Below are 17,115 nucleotides of genomic sequence, written 5' to 3' on the forward strand. Positions count from 1 at the left end.
AATAATGGTATGGCAATAATAATACATTTTATTTTGTGAAGTGGGTTCTTGCATCAAACACAACAACATTTTCAGTCACCTCCTTGTCTGAAGGACAAGTGGATAAACATGTTAATGTCAAGCCCAAAAGTATCATGGAATGTAAGCCTACATTGAACACCACCCATTGGCTGCTACTGTTGGCGAAATTATAGAACAGCTATTTCCAAGTTAAAATGTTATGGGATAKATTTTCTCCATTGTTTTTGATGCTAGGCCACTCTGGTAGGCCTACATTATGATCGAATAGCCACAGTAGCCTACTTGACCACTGTCTGAAACTGTAACTTAAAGCGGGTACATCCTCAGTGTTCACTAGTAAACGCGCGCTAGAAGTTGCACATTATTTTCACAAAGTTCAAGTTTGTGCTCAGCAGACCTGAAATTTGCTCAGTGACAACAAACATTTTTAACATTGATTGTGGGGATTAAGAAGTGAGTACATGCAATGGCCACAAATATTAAGGTAAATGGTGTATCCCTGCGTATACCCTCCACTACAGCACATGTCTTATGCTTGTCACAGAGGACAACGCTGATTAGCATTCAGGAGGCTACGCTAGGCTACGCTAAGCCAAGCCAAGCAGTGTGGCAGGATGCGATATGTGACAGTCAGCTAAATGTGCTGTGAATTGATAGTGAGGAGTTGACCCTCTGGGCTATCTATCAGCGGATAGATTGTATTTAAACAGTTCTCTGATAATCACGTTAAATGAGCATGAGTCTGTCGCATGCTAATTGCGGTGGGATAGAAGTGGCAGTCGGTTGTGTGGAGGGAGATGCGCTAGGCCAATCGTTAGCGTTATACGGTATGCAGTGAGGCCTACGCTTCTGCCGAGCTCGCTGGCCTTATCCAATATTCTGCTAAAACACTTGCCATATCCAACATACAGTCTGTCCGGAAGGCCTTTAAGGACTGCGCTCGTAGCCGATCAGAGTTTACATAACTCATATGCCCTGGCTAAAGAAGCTCCAGGCTGTCTCGGTGTGCCTGTGTGCTGTGTGTGTTGCCCTGTGCTGGAATGTGTTGCCCTTGTCGCCTTGTGTTGCTGTGTGTGTTGCTGTGTTGTGCTGTGCCTGTGCTGTGCCTCTGCTGTGCTGACGCACCTGTGCTCTCTGTGCTTGCTGTGCTAGCTTGTCTAGCTGTGCCTTGTGTGTGAGCCTCGATGTGTGTGGATCTCGCTGTTAGTGCTGCTGTGCCTGCTGTATGGTGGACCGTGTGTTAACTATTTTCTTGTGCGCCCGCCCCGACCAGCAAGGTCCCACAGCAATACTAAACAAAGTAAAAAGTTTGACCAACTGGGCGAACATTTTGCTTTAGCTTCCCCACAAGCCCCGTCAAATGCCTTTATTGACTAGGGCTTTCAGTGCGTTGATAAAGCGCCTCGTAGAATGTGCTGTTCAGCGCGTTAGAATTAACGTTAAATATACTAAGCTTAGGAGCGAAAAGGCAGTTAGTTCCTAGGCCCCGATAGTCCGGACCTTACGAGCTCAGCGCGCGTTAGCGCCTCTTCATAGCCGGTTAGCGCATAGAAGTTGCAGCGCCTTTTCTGGCGCCGTTTAGCCGGTGAGCCTGTTTAGGTTCAGCCCTGCTGTTAAGCGTTATAGGGCTTAGGCGGTAGCGGTAAGAGCTACTGGGCCTGCAGCCGCATTAGCCGTGGGCCGCCTAGCGTTCTTAGCGCTTAGGCGCGTTAGGCCCGCGAAAATAGCGATTTTGAATGGGATCTGAATTGTGTATGCTCCCCACAAGGTGTTAGCCTGTAACAAGACCTGTGTGTGCACTGCTGCCTAGTGTGTGTGTGCGGTGTGCTACCTGTGTGTGCTGTGTGGTGTGCATGTCGTGGTGTGTGCCTGTGCTGTGTGTGTGCCTGCTGTGCTGGCGCTGTGCCTGATGTGCTGCATTATCTATATTCCTCTTTGTGACATGCGCCTTCATGCTGCGCCCTGTGTGTATGTGTGCGTGTATTCTAGCTGCACCTTCCGAATCATTCATCTCATCTGCCTGCTAGAAAATCACACTCCATTTACGTGGGGCTGTAAATGAATTGAGATACAATGTGTGATTTATTTGTCTGTTGCTCTCATTTTCAGTCAGCGTGGTAGTACAATTATCATATTTTCCGCTTCCCTCTTTATGGGCGTACAAGGTTGTTAGCATGAGATTATTTAATGGAGAGTAAGAAAATGTATACCTTATATTATTTCCACCCTAGTTACATTGAATAAATGARGCAATTTTGTCAGCCAAATGAGCTCTTTCTGCATGGGCCATTATGCTCTTGTCCTGTCCTCAGTCAGAATCCAATGCACTTTTATTAGTTGGTCAGGGCTATCAACTTGATACTTAATAACATTTTGATATAATAATATATACCATTTAACAGACACTTTTATCCAAAGCAACTTAGTCGTGCGTGTACACAATTTAAGGATGGATGGTCCCGAGAATCAAACCCACTGTCCCGGCATTGCAAGCACCATGCTCTRCCAACTGAGCTACAGAGGACCATACAATCAGACATCAAAAACAACACCCTGACAGTTTTTCAGAGTGTGTAGAGAGCCACAAGAGACAACAGACTAGAGACAGTTCCACCTTTTTATTTATTGATTTAACCATTCACCAAATAGATTAATCTGACCATTTTTGCATCCAAGAAATCATTGATAACACAACTTGCAGTGTATTAGATACTTGTTATTGACCCCATACATGTGTTAAACATAAAACACACCAAACTAAACATACGGCTACAGSCTTAAACTTAACTTGTTTAATTCCCTTCACTTTGCTGTTCAAGTCCATTTTCAATTGTAAAGTAGCAGAAATCCCTGTTCTTTTGAGTTGTAGATCCACACCCATTCCCTATAAACACACACTCACTAAATGCATACACCTTCGATACATACACCCCGATAAAAACCTACTCCCCCGTTCAATACTTTTAATACCACTAAATATACAGTGTACACATACTATATATCCCGACTAAAATACCTTTGGCCTACTACACCTGCTGCATTCAGAAAGAGAGAAATGTAGCAAATGTTTATGTGAACAGAACATTGAGGAGTATTGTAACGCTTGCTGTTGATTGGGTGACTGTGTATAGTGCGCACTCCGCTTCAGACGGATTTTAAGCGAGCCAGGAATTAGCTGCCTCCAGTCCACACCCCTTCATGCCCATCGAGCAAACGTGTCTCAGTTGTAAGAAAACATGTGGTTCAGTACACTGTCGCAAAACATGGCAAGACGTTTTACCAACTAAACACACCATTGGTGTTTTAAAGGCCAAGCAGCTCCTTAGGGCAGTGTTTCTTAACCCTGGTCCTGGGGACCCAAAGGGGTGCACATTTTTGGTGATCATTCTTGTTTTTGCTTTACGCAAATGATTGTTGACTTTTCCAAGAAGCAGGACTCTATTATCACAGGGACTCTGTTGTTTGACATAGCATTGTGTAGTAAATAGTGACGCAATTGATTATTTGTGCATAAAGACCTGGCATGATACCGTTAACAAAACAGTCACTACAGTTATTCAAATATCGTAGAGTAGATTGTTGTAGAAAATTGAACACATTTTATTAATAATGTATTTCAACTGAATGCTCACTTTTACTGCTGTTAAATAATCTGTGAATTGCTGCCTCCTCCTGTGACTGTTGGAGCTGAAGCAATGTGCTGCACCCTGCATCCAGAGTGTTGTTCCCCTCTAACTATACAAGTTTGTTTTTCCCTGTAACTAGTCCGTTATAGCCAATCAGAAAGTGTTTGCAGTCAAAAACTCACTCCAGGGTAAAGATCCATTCTGATTGGTGTCCTTTCATATCCAGTACTGTCCTGGCCTTGGCCTTGTGCCCACAGCCATAAACTACAGTAGGTGAGATCTCTTTGAGCGGAATAAAAAGTGTGTGCAGTACAGACAATCTGTACACAGTCTGTCAACGCCATACTGTAGCAACAACATGGTCAAAGCATATTATGTTTACACCAAATGATTGTATCCCACAAGAGGTTGTAAAGGAGCTTATTGTGTCCGTAGGTACCTGCAGRTTTTGAGAGCGCATATAGAGACACAGGAGACAACAGAGACAGTTACTCTGTATTTCTTTATTTAACCATTCCCCTAATAGATCAATCAGACCCATGTTACATAAAGGAAACACAGATGAATCAGACACAACTTGCAGTGTATTAGATACTCGTTGTTGACGCCGTAAACCATCCTTCCGTAAAGCTCCATCCCTTTGCAATGGCAAGCGTTAACCACCTTGCCAGGCAGGGCACTGGCACAGACCGTCTTGGGCTGGGCAGGCGGGCGACGGGGCACCAGCCAATCCCCATCTGCCACCCCCTGCCACCAATCCTCTTAACCCTCATCACAATACCACTGGGCGTGCCAGTCTTGGTGCCTCGTGCCAGGGATGCCCGCTGGAAAAGCTCTCATGTATTGGAGACTGGCGAGGAAGAGACAGATGGGAAGCTGGGAGAAGGGAGGGGTCTACCCGGAGGTAAGGGCTCTCCTGGTGATAAGGCACTGGGTACCTCCCGGCTGTGGAGMATAGTTGGTAGCAGGAGGTGTTGCTATCAGAGTGGAACAGAAGCGAGGGGGAGGTTTGATGTTGAACGTGTGAGAGGGAAAAAAGGGATGTCTTGATGGGTTTAGCTGGCTACTCATGCTATGCCGAGAGCAATGACAACGACATCCCATCCCCATGCACGCACCACAAAAACGCACACTATCCACACACACATTACGTACACACACTCTCTCGCTCTCTCTCTCTCTCAATTCAATTAAATTTGCTTTATTGGCATGACGTAACAATGTACATATTGCCAAAGCTTATTTTGGATATTTACAATATAAATTTAAAAAATTTGAATCAAAAMTGTCAACGGGACAACAGTAACAATAACAATAAGCATACAGTAGAGTACATGTGCAGGTTGATTGGTCTGTCAGACACTGTCCCTCAACTTATGGCAGGCAGCAATGTAGTGTGCTGCCAACCCACAGCTCATGCTATGCTGAGAGCAATGACAACGACATCAAATCAAATCAAATCAAATTGTATCCCATCCCCATGCACGCACCACAAAAACGCACACTATCCACACACACATTACGTACACACACTCTCTCTCTCTCTCTTCTTCAATCAGATTACAATGTCAGGTTATGATTATCTTGTCAAGAAATGTTGATAAGGAGAGATGAATTGCCAATAGTCACAATTTTCCTTGTGTTGTTTTCTGTGGCTCTCGTCAGTTGAAAGTATAACTCTACAATGCCATGGATGTAGCTGTTTGTGGCTGCCAGCAATTGTGGACAAAACAAACCTTCTGACCCACTGGTTGCAACGTTGCATTGTTTCTAGTCTTGTTGTTCCTATCTATTTCCAACATTTTAACATTTGAAGACTGATGTTCTCCGTGGGAGGCTGTGGGGTGTTGGCTCATTGAGATGAAAATATTTCACAGTGCTAGTCTGTCTGTGAGCATAAATGGGGGTGTTTGTTTGCCTGTGCATATGTATTGCATGTAAGAAATGGTGTGTGTCTGTCTGGGTAGAAGCTGACCCAACCCCCTCTCTCTCTCTCGCTCTCTCTCTCTCTCTCGCTCTCTCTCTCTCTCGCTCTCGCTCCCTCTCTCTGTTTTCCAGGAGTCATCCTCCAGGCCTCTCGTCTTTCCCTGGCTGGGGAGTCTTCTAGAAGGGGGCCCCTCTTGACCACCATGAAAGGGTTAGGAGCCAAACGCAACCGCCATCTGTCTGACTCCTGCGACCCCACCCAGGGCCCCCCGGAGCCCCTGTACCCCCACCAGGCCTCCACACTGCCTCGGAGCCCCTACCTTCTCAGCCCCACCAGCATGGACCACTACGGCACCATGGACCCGCACCACTACAACCCCTCTGTGGACCACCACTACAATCAGGGCTCCCTGCCCCCGGACTACTCTCTCCCCCTCAACAACCAGCTGTCCAACAGCAGCACCTTCCCCCGCATCCATTACAACGCCCACTACGACCCGTCCGACTTCTCCCCGCCGCAGGGGGACAGCATCGGGGGCATTAGCACGGGAACCCTGGGCACCTCCATGTCCATGGGCATGGGAATGGGCATAGGGATGCATGGCTCGAGTGGCATGGGGGGCCTGCAGAGCGGTCGGGGGTCCATGATCACCAGCGGTTCTGCCACCATCTCCGGCGGGGCCAAGATGAACCGGCAGCTGGCGCCTAACTTGCTGGACCAGTTGGACAAGCAGCTGCCTGGGGGGCCCAGAGATGGCTTCAGCACACTGCAGTTCCACCGGAGCACATCGGCCGCCCTCTCCGCCGCCTCCAAGCAGCGCACCGACAGCCCCGGGCGCATCCGTAACCTGGTGTGCTCTGTCCAGAAGCTCTTCGCCAAGTCACAGTCCATGGATGGCCACAACCTCAAGGGTGTCAACGGGCGTTCGGGTGCAGGAAGTGGCAGCGGCGGGACCTCATCCGGGACCGAGGACGGTGGGAAGCGGGACCAGCGAGCCAAGAGCAAAGACCGGGGCGGGTCCAAGTCAGACGGGGGCGGGACGGGCAAGCGGCGGCCGCGCTCCAACATGTCGGGCTACTGGAGCTCGGACGACCTGGACAGTGCGGACCTCAGCAACTACCGCAACCCCATAGCCATGACACTGGGACGACCCACAGCGCATGCCACCCAGCACGCCACCCACGGTACTGCCTACGATGCCCAGCAGGGGGCACTACAGCAGCAGCAGGGGCACCAGAGCCGCTACGTGGTCCACAGCGGATACAACACCATCAGCTCATCCAAGAGCAACAACGAGGTCATAAAGTATCAACAGGCACTGCCAGGACCCGGGGGCGGAGGTGGGGGCGGAGGAGGAGGTGGAGGTGGGATCAGCATGGGGGTGAACAGTAATGACTTTATGAAGGGGGGTTCGTGGTCGACACTGACCCTGGGTCAGCCCAGACAGGTGCTGCAYAAGGGCCACTCGGCGACCCTGGACCGGTCCATGCTCAAGTCRAAGTCGTGCCAGCAGGAGCTGGCCTGCCACTACCTGCAAGTGGGCCGACAGGTGAGTTGTATCTAAAAAATGTCTGTCAAACGGATATGTGCTGGACATAAAGAAATTGTGGAGAGATAGAATAAGGCATAGTGGACACTTAAACCTAAAAGCGGCAACATATTTAGATGTTAATAGGGGTCATTTTTTACCCCAAATTGGAAAATATGACAAAAATACACTTTCTGTCAAACAATAACACTTTTTCTTTTGTTAACATTTTGTAACACAAGTAAATAATTTAAATTCCCCAAAATAAGCATGTATTTTGAAAATAATTACACATTTATAGGAAAATTTGATGTTTCAAAATAAACGTTTTTGTATGGTTTCATGGTTTGAACAGATATTTTGATCAATTTCATCCATAGCCACTTGTTATGAACATGTGTCGTTATTCATTCAAAGTGTTTTGTTTCTGTGATACTCAGAGGCTGAGAAATTGGCAAACAGCTAATCTGACCTACTGGTATGACCTAAGATGGCCGGCYATATAGGCGATATGMGCGCCYGTGCCATCAGACTCTTAGCTCTAACTTTGGAATGCTATAGGCTATCAATTCAGTTCCTATTGCATKTAAAAGATGAGACTCTCAATTTGGTATAGAGAGACATTGACTGGATGCTAAATATATATTTGTGTTTTTTTTATATTTCTTAGTTACAGTGGCTGCCACGCCCCCCCNATATATATTTGTGTTTTTTTTATATTTCTTAGTTACAGTGGCTGCCACGCCCCCCCAGGGGCCAAATCTGGGGTAGCTCCATAGAGCCAGTGGTGGAAAAAGTGCTCAATTGTCATACTTGAGTAAAAGTAAAGATACCTTAATAGAACGTGACTCAAGTAAAAGTCACCCAGTAAAATACTACTTGAGTAAAAGTCTTTATTTGGTTTTAAATATACGTAAGTTTCAAAAGTAAATGGAATTGCTAAAATGTACTAAAGTATCAAAAGTAAAAGTAAAGTAAAAATAATTTCTAATTTCTTATATTAAACAATCCAGAAGGCATTTGTTTTTCTTGTTTTTTTTATTGACAGATAGCCAGGGGCACACTCCAACACTCCTACACTGCCACCCCTGACATAATTTAGTTTAGTGAAGTAAAAGTTGCCCAAAATATAAATAGTAAAGTACAGATACCCCAAAAAACTACTTAAGTATCACTTTAAAGTGTTTTTACTTAAGTACTTTACACCACTGCATAGAGCCCCACATAATACCCATAAAACCTAGAAGTCAAACAGTGAAATGGTTCCAATCGTTTTACCACCATTCATTTTTTCAATAGGGGATTTTAGAAACACCATGATGTAGGTCATGTAAGTGTCTGTTACTGTACATGCAATATGCTTTGTGGACTTCACTGGACAGAGGTTGCTATCCGGTTTTGTGATAAAACAAAGGTGTGGTTGAATTTATTCTGCCAATGTGTCATCTTATTGTCTCGGCCTTTAGGCCTATATATATATCCCGGTCGCAAGGCATTTGAACTAACAGGTTGTAGAGCAAACAACGCAATTATCACAACACATACGTTGTAATATGGCATTTTTTGGGGCCGCGGACTATTGGAACCATTTCGCTATTTGACCGCTAGGTTTTATGGGTATTATGACTTTGTTATGATACTATGTTATTCTATATCTATATCTTTTCAGGGTACAAATGTGGTGCTTTTATCACTAAGTTTACTARTGAGTCTACCTTTTCAGTTTAGCCACGCAAAACAAGTGCACAAAATATACATTCTTATGTTAACACAGAAATCATGGTAATTTGTGTGTGTGTGGGGGGTGGGGGGTTGTCTGAAATAGTCTTTTTTGACCACTTGAGGGTCAAAATTGACCCCTGTTGGCACTTATAGGGTTAAACATTCCAACAAATATATTTGCTGTCCAGACAGTTTTTCAGGTTTGACAAAGATCTGTTTGGATCGAAACATAAAACTTGTAGCCTTGTGACTACAATAAACCTACTACATGTGTTGGACCATTTGAGTGTTAGTTACTATAACTCCACTGTCTGTCAGCTTGTCTTGTTTTTCAGTTTCCTCAGTTTATTTCACTAAGATATGGCCCAGTCTWCCAGTTTGGTAGGATTACTGTGCATCTTCCATTTTATCAGCCTGACTTTATGTCTTGACATTTATCCATGTGACATTAACATGCTTTTAAATTTTTTTTTATAGATGTCTACCCATAGAATTGTTTTGATACAAATTGTTTTTACTTGGTTTTCAAAGTAAAGATATTGAGGGAGGAGTTGGTCAAATGTAACAGCCCTATAGCATTCTTAATGATTACATTTTTTTTTTTTTTCAAAACATTTATTTACATGTGCAATCGATAACACCATAGCTATGGTCAAGAAAAGTAGGACGGTGTCCCTCAGGGATCTGTTGTGGGTCTTTAGAACATACTGTAGATACTTTAGATTACTGAATGAATTTAGCAAAACAAATGATATTATGTGAATATCACAATACACACACGATCATCTCAATATAAATTACATAGTGGTATATTGTCATATATAAGAATATATATGGGCTGCTGCTTGTAGGGGGACTGGAGTAACACGCTGGGTCGCAGCGGTGGAGGAGCCGGAGCCAACGAGATCCCATGCAGGCGCATGCGGAGTGGCAGCTACGTGAAGGCCATGGGTGACCTGGAGGACAGCGACGACTCAGACGGCAGCATCAAGCCCTCGCCCAAAATGGCCGCCCGCCGCCAGAGCTACCTCAGGGCCACCCAGCAGTCTCTGAGCGACCAGCTACCGTCACGCAAGTAAGCTCAGCACCAAAGTATCCAACATGGAGATTAATTCAGGCAAACATGCATTCATGTCAGCATACTAACATGTAGACTTTCAATTGGAAGGCAACCCATGCTAATATCAATTCTGGCATGACAAGTAAGCTCAGCGCTAAAGTATCCCACATGGATTTGATCAATACTGCCTTGCTGACATAGAGTTTGTAGACTTTATAACACATTCAAGTTGACGCAAACCCAAACTACACTGAACAAAAATATAAATGCAACATGTGAAGTGTTGGACCCATGTTTCATGAGCTGAAATAAAAGATCCCAGAAATGTTCCATACGCACAAAAAGCTTCTTTCTCTAAAATGTTGTGCACAAATTTGTTTACATCCCTGTTAGTGAGCATTTCTCCTTTGCCAAGATAATCCATCCACCTGACAGTGGCATATCAAGAAGCGGATTAAACAGAATGATGATTACACAGGTGCACCTTGTGCTGGGGACAATAAAAGGCCWCTCTAAAATGTGCAACACAATGCCACAAATGTCAAKATTTTTGAGGGAGCACGCAACTGACATGATGACTGGAGGAATGTCCATTTATTTCTTTACCATAATCCACCTCCAATGTCGTTTTAGAGAATTTGGCAACCGGGCCTCACAACCGCAGACCACGTGTAACCACTCCAACCCAGGACCTCCACATCTGGCTTCTTCACTGGTGGTCTGAGACCAGCCACCCGGACAGCTGATAAAACTGTGGGTTTGCACAACCGAAGAATTTCTGCACAAACTGTCAGAAACCTTCTCAGGGAAGCACATCTGCATGCTCGTTGTCCTCACCAGGGTCTTGACCTGACTGCAGTTCGGCGTCATAACCGACTTCAGTGGGCATATGCTCACTTTTGATGGCCATTGGCACGCTGGAGAAGTGTGCTCTTCATGGAMGAATCCCGGGTTTCAATTGTACCGGGTAGATGGCAGACAGCGTGTATGGCGTCTTGTGGATGAGCGGTTTGCTGATGTCAACGTTATGAACAGAGTGCCCCATGGTGGTGGTCGGATTATGGTATGGCCAGGCATAAGCTACAGACAACGAACACAATTGCATTTTATCGCTGGCAATTTGAATGCACTGAGATACCGTGACAATATCCTGAGGCCCATTGTCGTGCCATTCATCCACCACCATCCCCTCATGGCCTGCATACTCACCAGACACGTCACCCATTGAGCATGTGTGGGATGCTCTGGATCGTGTACGACAGTGTGTTCCAGTTCCCACCAATACCCAGCAACTTCACACAGCCATTTAAAAGGAGTGGGACAACATTCCACAGGCCACAACCAAGAGCCTGTGCAACAATGTGAAGGAGATGTGTCGCGCTGCATGAGGCAAACGGTGCTCACACCAGATACTGACTGATTTTCTGATCCACACCCTTACCTTTTTTTCAAGGTATCTGTGACCAACAGATGCATATATGTATTCCCAGTCATGTGAAATCCATAGATTATGGGCCTAATTCATTTATTTCAATTTACTGATTTCCTTATAGGAACTGTAACTCAGTAAAATCTTTTAAATAGTTGCGTTTATATTTTTGTTCAGTGTAGTATCAACTCAATTACATTGTATAGGATACGCATTAATAAGGCTACGTCACATAGCATACACACATCCTTTCACTCTCTCTTAGACTCCCACAAGCAAGCAGACAGACGCACACACAGTTACATGATGTATATTTTATCTTTATTTAACTAGGCAAGTCAGTTAAGAACACATTCTTATTTACAATGATGGCCTACACCGGCCAAATGGCCAATGGTGCACCGCCCTGTGGGACTCCCAATCACGTCCGGTTGTGATACAGCCTGGATTTCGAACCAGGGTGTCTGTAGTGACGCCTCTAGCACTGAGATGCAGTGCCTCAGACCGCTGCGCCACTCGAGAAGGATGACTAAGGCTATGTCACATAGCAAACACACACATCCACATCCTTTCACTCCCTCTTAGACGCGCACACACACACACACACACATACAAACACAGACATACACACAAACACACACACACACACACACACACATAAACAAACACACACACTGAGCCCATGGCACCATTTCAAAACAGAGCTGTGACATGCAGGAAGGAGACGGCCATGCTGCCAGCTTTTGGCATGCCAGTAAACAGGCCTTGCATACTAGAGAGACTAACACACACAGTCAGACAAGCTGTGCTCACTCACGCGTGGGATTAAGCACCGTCAGACTCCTGCCTCCTACACATGCCAGAGCTCCGATTATGGTTTCCTCACCGTTGATTTACTAACATTTCCGKAACGTAGCGGCTTGGCCTGAAAGGATAGAGTCCTCTTACCGTCACATTTTCGGAACATCACACACACGATGCKGCCTTCAGCTACTGCACAGACAGATCGTGAGTCACCACAAACTAGGCTATAGTCTCCTCCTCTCCCCCTGACAGACTGACTAGGGTTTCTAGTTCATTGTCTCTAGATTACATGCTTTCTGAAGCAGACAGACACACGCTGGGCTAGACACAGGGGGGGACAGTGTATTGGGGGTCCTATTCATTTTCACATAATGACAAACGGATCGAAACCCATTTTGATTAATAGTCGCAGAGAATGGGATCAACTGTGAGCGAGCTGCTGTGTTTACGGTTTCCTCTAATGTCTCCTTCGATTTGAAGGAACAACAGATGTTTGTACGGTTTGTGTTCTCCATGCTCTCTGAGGTCAGGGTTATATGGCATTACAAGTGTGCCAATAAAATCCTAAACCTTTGCATGATAGAATTTGGCACAGGTGTATTTCCATAGGGACGTGTTGTTGCAGACTGGTCATTATTTGGAAACATACAACATTTTAAAAAGAGTAACAAGAACAGGAATACAGTAAACGTTTAGTCCACAAGAAGGCAGCAAATCAACAAGCTATATGCATACTGGCCAGGCAAACACAAAGCAAAAGTGAATATATTCTGTTACGTCATGATAGACACAGCTTTTTGTTGATATTGACAACACACACAYCATGATAAAGTAGCAGGAGTGTTGCTTAAAAAAGTACATGTCATAAAAATACGTAAATGATGTCAAACCTGCATGCTAAATGACTCTAACCCTGCTCCCCCCCACCCTGCCAAAACCCAAACGCCAAACCTCTGTTCTCCCTCRGTGGTCTGCTCCACCCTGGTTGGCAGGAGCAGCAGAGCCCTGGATTACGCCATGCTGCAGGGGGAGCTGGAGGCACTGTGGTCTCCTCTGCACAGTGTGTCCTCTCTGCACCAACTGGGCAGGTCAGTGCTAGGCAGCCAGCTAATCACCATTAGGTGGCAGGCTTACGCTTGCACTGGATTGGATGCTGCCCCAATCAATCAGTCGCCCCTCCCCCTGCCCCCCAGGTCTTGCCCACCTCTTCGGTTACCTATGCCACGTGAGTGCCAACGCCATGCCAACGTCATGGCACCCACCACGCCCGCCTTTTCCTCCAAACTAATTTACTTCCCCCCTGCCCCTCCGCCTCACACGAAGTGCCCCCCCCCCCCCCCCAAATAAAGGAGTGCCATGCCCAGCTTGGCGCCTTCCTTGCAGGGATCCCCGTCTGTACAGTCATGACAAAAAAATTATATTGGTCAATTGCTCAGAGAAATATTATTAAAAATGATTGGATCTCCTGTTATCAATACTCCGGCACCATCCTGTTGCTAGGATAATGACACTGAGCCTTTTCTTCAAATGTTTTCAGGGATTGGAGAACACATTGGGAGGGATCTTCAACCACTCATCCATACAGAATCTTACCAGATCCTTGATTATCTGTACTTATGGACTGCCCGCTTCAATTCAAACCACAGGTTTTCAATAGGGTTCAAGTCCGGGTACTGAGATGGCCTTTGCAAATTGTTTATTTTGTGGTTAAATAATTTATGAATTTCTTTCTTTGTTGTTATCCTCGCAAAGCGAGGGTGCCGGAGGATTGAAAACCGGGGTGCCAATAATTTTGACCCCTATCCTTTTTCGTTCCACGAAATTAGTATTTTAACAATTAAAATGTCCTTGTGAAGCTTGCATTCAATTGCACTCCCTGTTGCACACAATACGTTTCATTCCCCTGTCACAAGGGGATTTATGGCTGATTTAAGATTAAATCATCAACCCTGTTATGGTCAACCCTGTTACTTTATTTGGCAGTTACCAGGCACTTAATATAGTATTTGCTTTATTAAACTCCTGAGATGGGAAAACTCGTTTTTAAATTCAATTAACATGTGCTCTTTATGACAGAATATTAAATTAGGTGAAATCCCCCAAAAATGTGATCACTTGAATTGGTGGAACGACCCACTTAAACAAAATCTCTTTCTCTGAGCAATTGTATAGTATAAAATAATAGAATTATCCCATTTATTTAGCATACAATTTCGGTCATGACTGTACAGTTGAAGTCGGAAGTTTACATACACCTTAGCTAAATACATTTAAACTCAGTTTTTCACAATTCCTGACATTTAATCCTAGTAAAAATGCCCTATCTTAGTCAGTTAGGATCAACTTATTTTAAGAATGTGAAATGTCAGAATAATAGTAGAGGAATGATTTATTTCAGCTTTTTTATTTCATCACATTCCCAGTGGGTCAGAAGTTTACATACACTCAGTTAGTATTGGTAGCATTGCCTTTAAATTGTTTACATGGGTAAAATGTTTCAGGTAGCCTTCCACAAGCTTCCACAATAAGTTGGGTGAATTTTGGCCATTCCTCCTGACAGAGCTGGTGTAATTGAGTCAGGTTTGTAGGCCTTTGCTGCACGCGCTTTTTCAGTTCTGCACACAAATGTTCTATAGGATTGAGGTCAGAGCTTTGTGATGGCCACTCCAATACCTTGATTTGTTGTCCTTAAGCCATTTTGCCACCACTTTAGAAGTATGCTGGGGGTATTGTTCATTTGGAAGACCCATCCTGACCTGATGTCTTAAGATGTTGATTCAATATATCCACATAATTTTCCGTCCTCATGATGCCATCTTTTGGGAAGTGCACCAGTCCTCCTGCAGCAAAACATACCCACAACATGATGCTGCCACCCCGTGCTACACGGTTGGGATGGTGTTTTTCGGCTTGCAACTTCCCCCCTTTTCCTCCAAACATAACGATGGTCATTATGGCCAAGCAGTTCTATTTTTTTTCATCAGACCAGAGGACATTTCTCCAAAAAGTACGATCTTGTCCATGTGCGTTGCAAACCGTAGTCTGGCTTTTTTTATGGCGGTTTTGGAGCCGTGGCTTTTTCCTTGCTGAGCGGCCTTTTAGGTTATGTCGATATAGGACTCGTTTACTGTGGTATAAATACTTTTGTACCCATTTCCTCCAGCATCTTCACAAGGTCCTTTGCTGTTGTTCTGGGATTGATTTGCACTTTTCGCACCAAAGTACGTTTACTCTAGGAGACAGAACGCGTCTCTTCCTGAGCGGTATGACAGCTGCGTGGTCCATGGTGTTTTACTTGCGTACTATTGTTTGTACAGATGAGCGTGGTACCTTCAGGCATTTGAAATTGCTTCCAAGGATGACCAGACTTGGTGATTTCTTTAGATTTTCACATGATGTCAAGCAAAGAGGCACCGAGTTTGAAGGTAGGCCTTGAAATACATCCAAGGATATACATCCAATTGACTCAAATTATGTCCATTAGCCTATCAGAAGCTTCTAAAGCCATGACATCATTTTATGGAATTTTCCAAGCTGTTTAAAGGCACAGTCAACTTAGTGTATGTAAACTTCTGACCCACTGGAATTGTGATACAGTGAATTATAAGTGAAATAATCTGTCTGGTAACAATTGTTGGAAAAATTACTTGTGTCATGCACYAAGTAGATGTCCTAACTGACGTGCCAAAACTATAGTTTGTTAACAAGCAATTTGTGGAGTGGTTGAAAAATTAGTTTTAATGACTCCAACCTAAGTGTATGTAAACTTCTGACTTCAACTGTATGTACGGAAGGATCATCACAATCACTTGAAAAGTGCAATGTCATGTCGCTATCACTGTTGGCCAGCAAAGACAAATAAATACTAYGTTCTCTTTTGGTAATCACATTCATTATTGCTGATATGAAGTGAATTTGGATTGTTTTCCCTACTACTCTTTGATATTGGCACCATGATGCGTGGAATAAGACTTTACATATGCTTGACAAGTGTATCATTGGCTTTGCATTGTTTGAGGGCTACAGTATATGGGTTATATTATTGTAATGAGATGAGATGGGAGAAACATTATTCACAGGTGTCATGATAGGGGCAATGATGCTGACAGGTAATGAAAATGATAATGAATGGAACCAGGGATGAGAAGCAACCTTAACTGAATTTCTCTTCCTTTCATCTCCTGTCTGCCCCTCGCCTCTACTGCTCTCCTTTCTTTCCTTCGTAATCCCTTTCCCCACTCCTCTCGGCTCTTCTTCCATTCTTTGCTCATTCTCTCCTCTCCTTCCCTCTCTCTGATATCATCCCCCTGTCTTCTCACGTCAACTCTCCTCCCATCCTCTCCTCCCCTCCTCCTCCTCCTCAGCTGTCTTCCCTCTCTGAGAGAGCTTTCCACCAACCGTAGCCTGGACAACCTGGACTGTCTGGGGGGTCCGGTGGGGGGCTCCCTGTTCCCCCGCTGGGATGATGAGGACTTCAGCCAGGGTGGCGGCTGCAGCACCCTGGGGAGGAGCAGCTGCATTGACCAGGTCAGAGGTCACCTGTGATGGGGGGTGGAGGGGGGGGGGCGTCTTTGGGGTCATACAACTGGCGTGGGACTTGAGCTTATCTCAGCATTAGGCTCTCTTTTTTTTCTTCTTCTTTTCCGATCCCCTGTCGTACTTTTAATTATTTTTGTGACAGAATAGTGGGGATGTACAGAGAAAGGGAGTTAGATGCAGGAAGGCGCAGATGGGAGGGTGGCTGAGAATTACCTCTACACCAGACTCCGGCACATGTAATTGGACACATTTTGATTTTGGAGTGAAGTATAACATTAGCTCTCCAATTCTCCAGCTCAGTTGATTCTGTTCTAATGAGGTAGAAGAGAGTATTTATACACCTCTCAAAAATCACCTAGCTCATTCCACTCATTCCACCTGCAAATCACTCAAGTCATTTTCAAGAGGCCCCTCTTTTGCCTCGAAATTAGAGTTTGCCTTGTCAAATGAGCAATTACT

At 44.9% G+C, this 17,115-nt stretch overlaps 1 protein-coding gene across 1 annotated transcript in view; it reads left to right on the plus strand.

Annotated features, from left to right (window-relative positions):
- The first annotated feature begins 5,699 nt into the window (after window positions 1-5,699).
- The window catches only part of LOC111962313 (disks large-associated protein 4-like), a 47,525-nt gene continuing 36,109 nt past the window's right edge, over window positions 5,700-17,115 (plus strand). The window contains exons 1-4 of the mRNA XM_070442506.1: window positions 5,700-7,123; window positions 9,676-9,899; window positions 13,110-13,205; window positions 16,482-16,644. Coding sequence (XP_070298607.1) covers window positions 5,777-7,123; window positions 9,676-9,899; window positions 13,110-13,205; window positions 16,482-16,644 — 1,830 coding nt within the window. The 5' untranslated portion in view covers window positions 5,700-5,776. The remainder of the gene's footprint in view (window positions 7,124-9,675; window positions 9,900-13,109; window positions 13,206-16,481; window positions 16,645-17,115) is intronic.

The sequence above is a fragment of the Salvelinus sp. IW2-2015 genome, linkage group LG1 (assembly GCF_002910315.2).
Source record: "Salvelinus sp. IW2-2015 linkage group LG1, ASM291031v2, whole genome shotgun sequence".
Lineage (NCBI taxonomy): Eukaryota > Metazoa > Chordata > Actinopteri > Salmoniformes > Salmonidae > Salvelinus > Salvelinus sp. IW2-2015.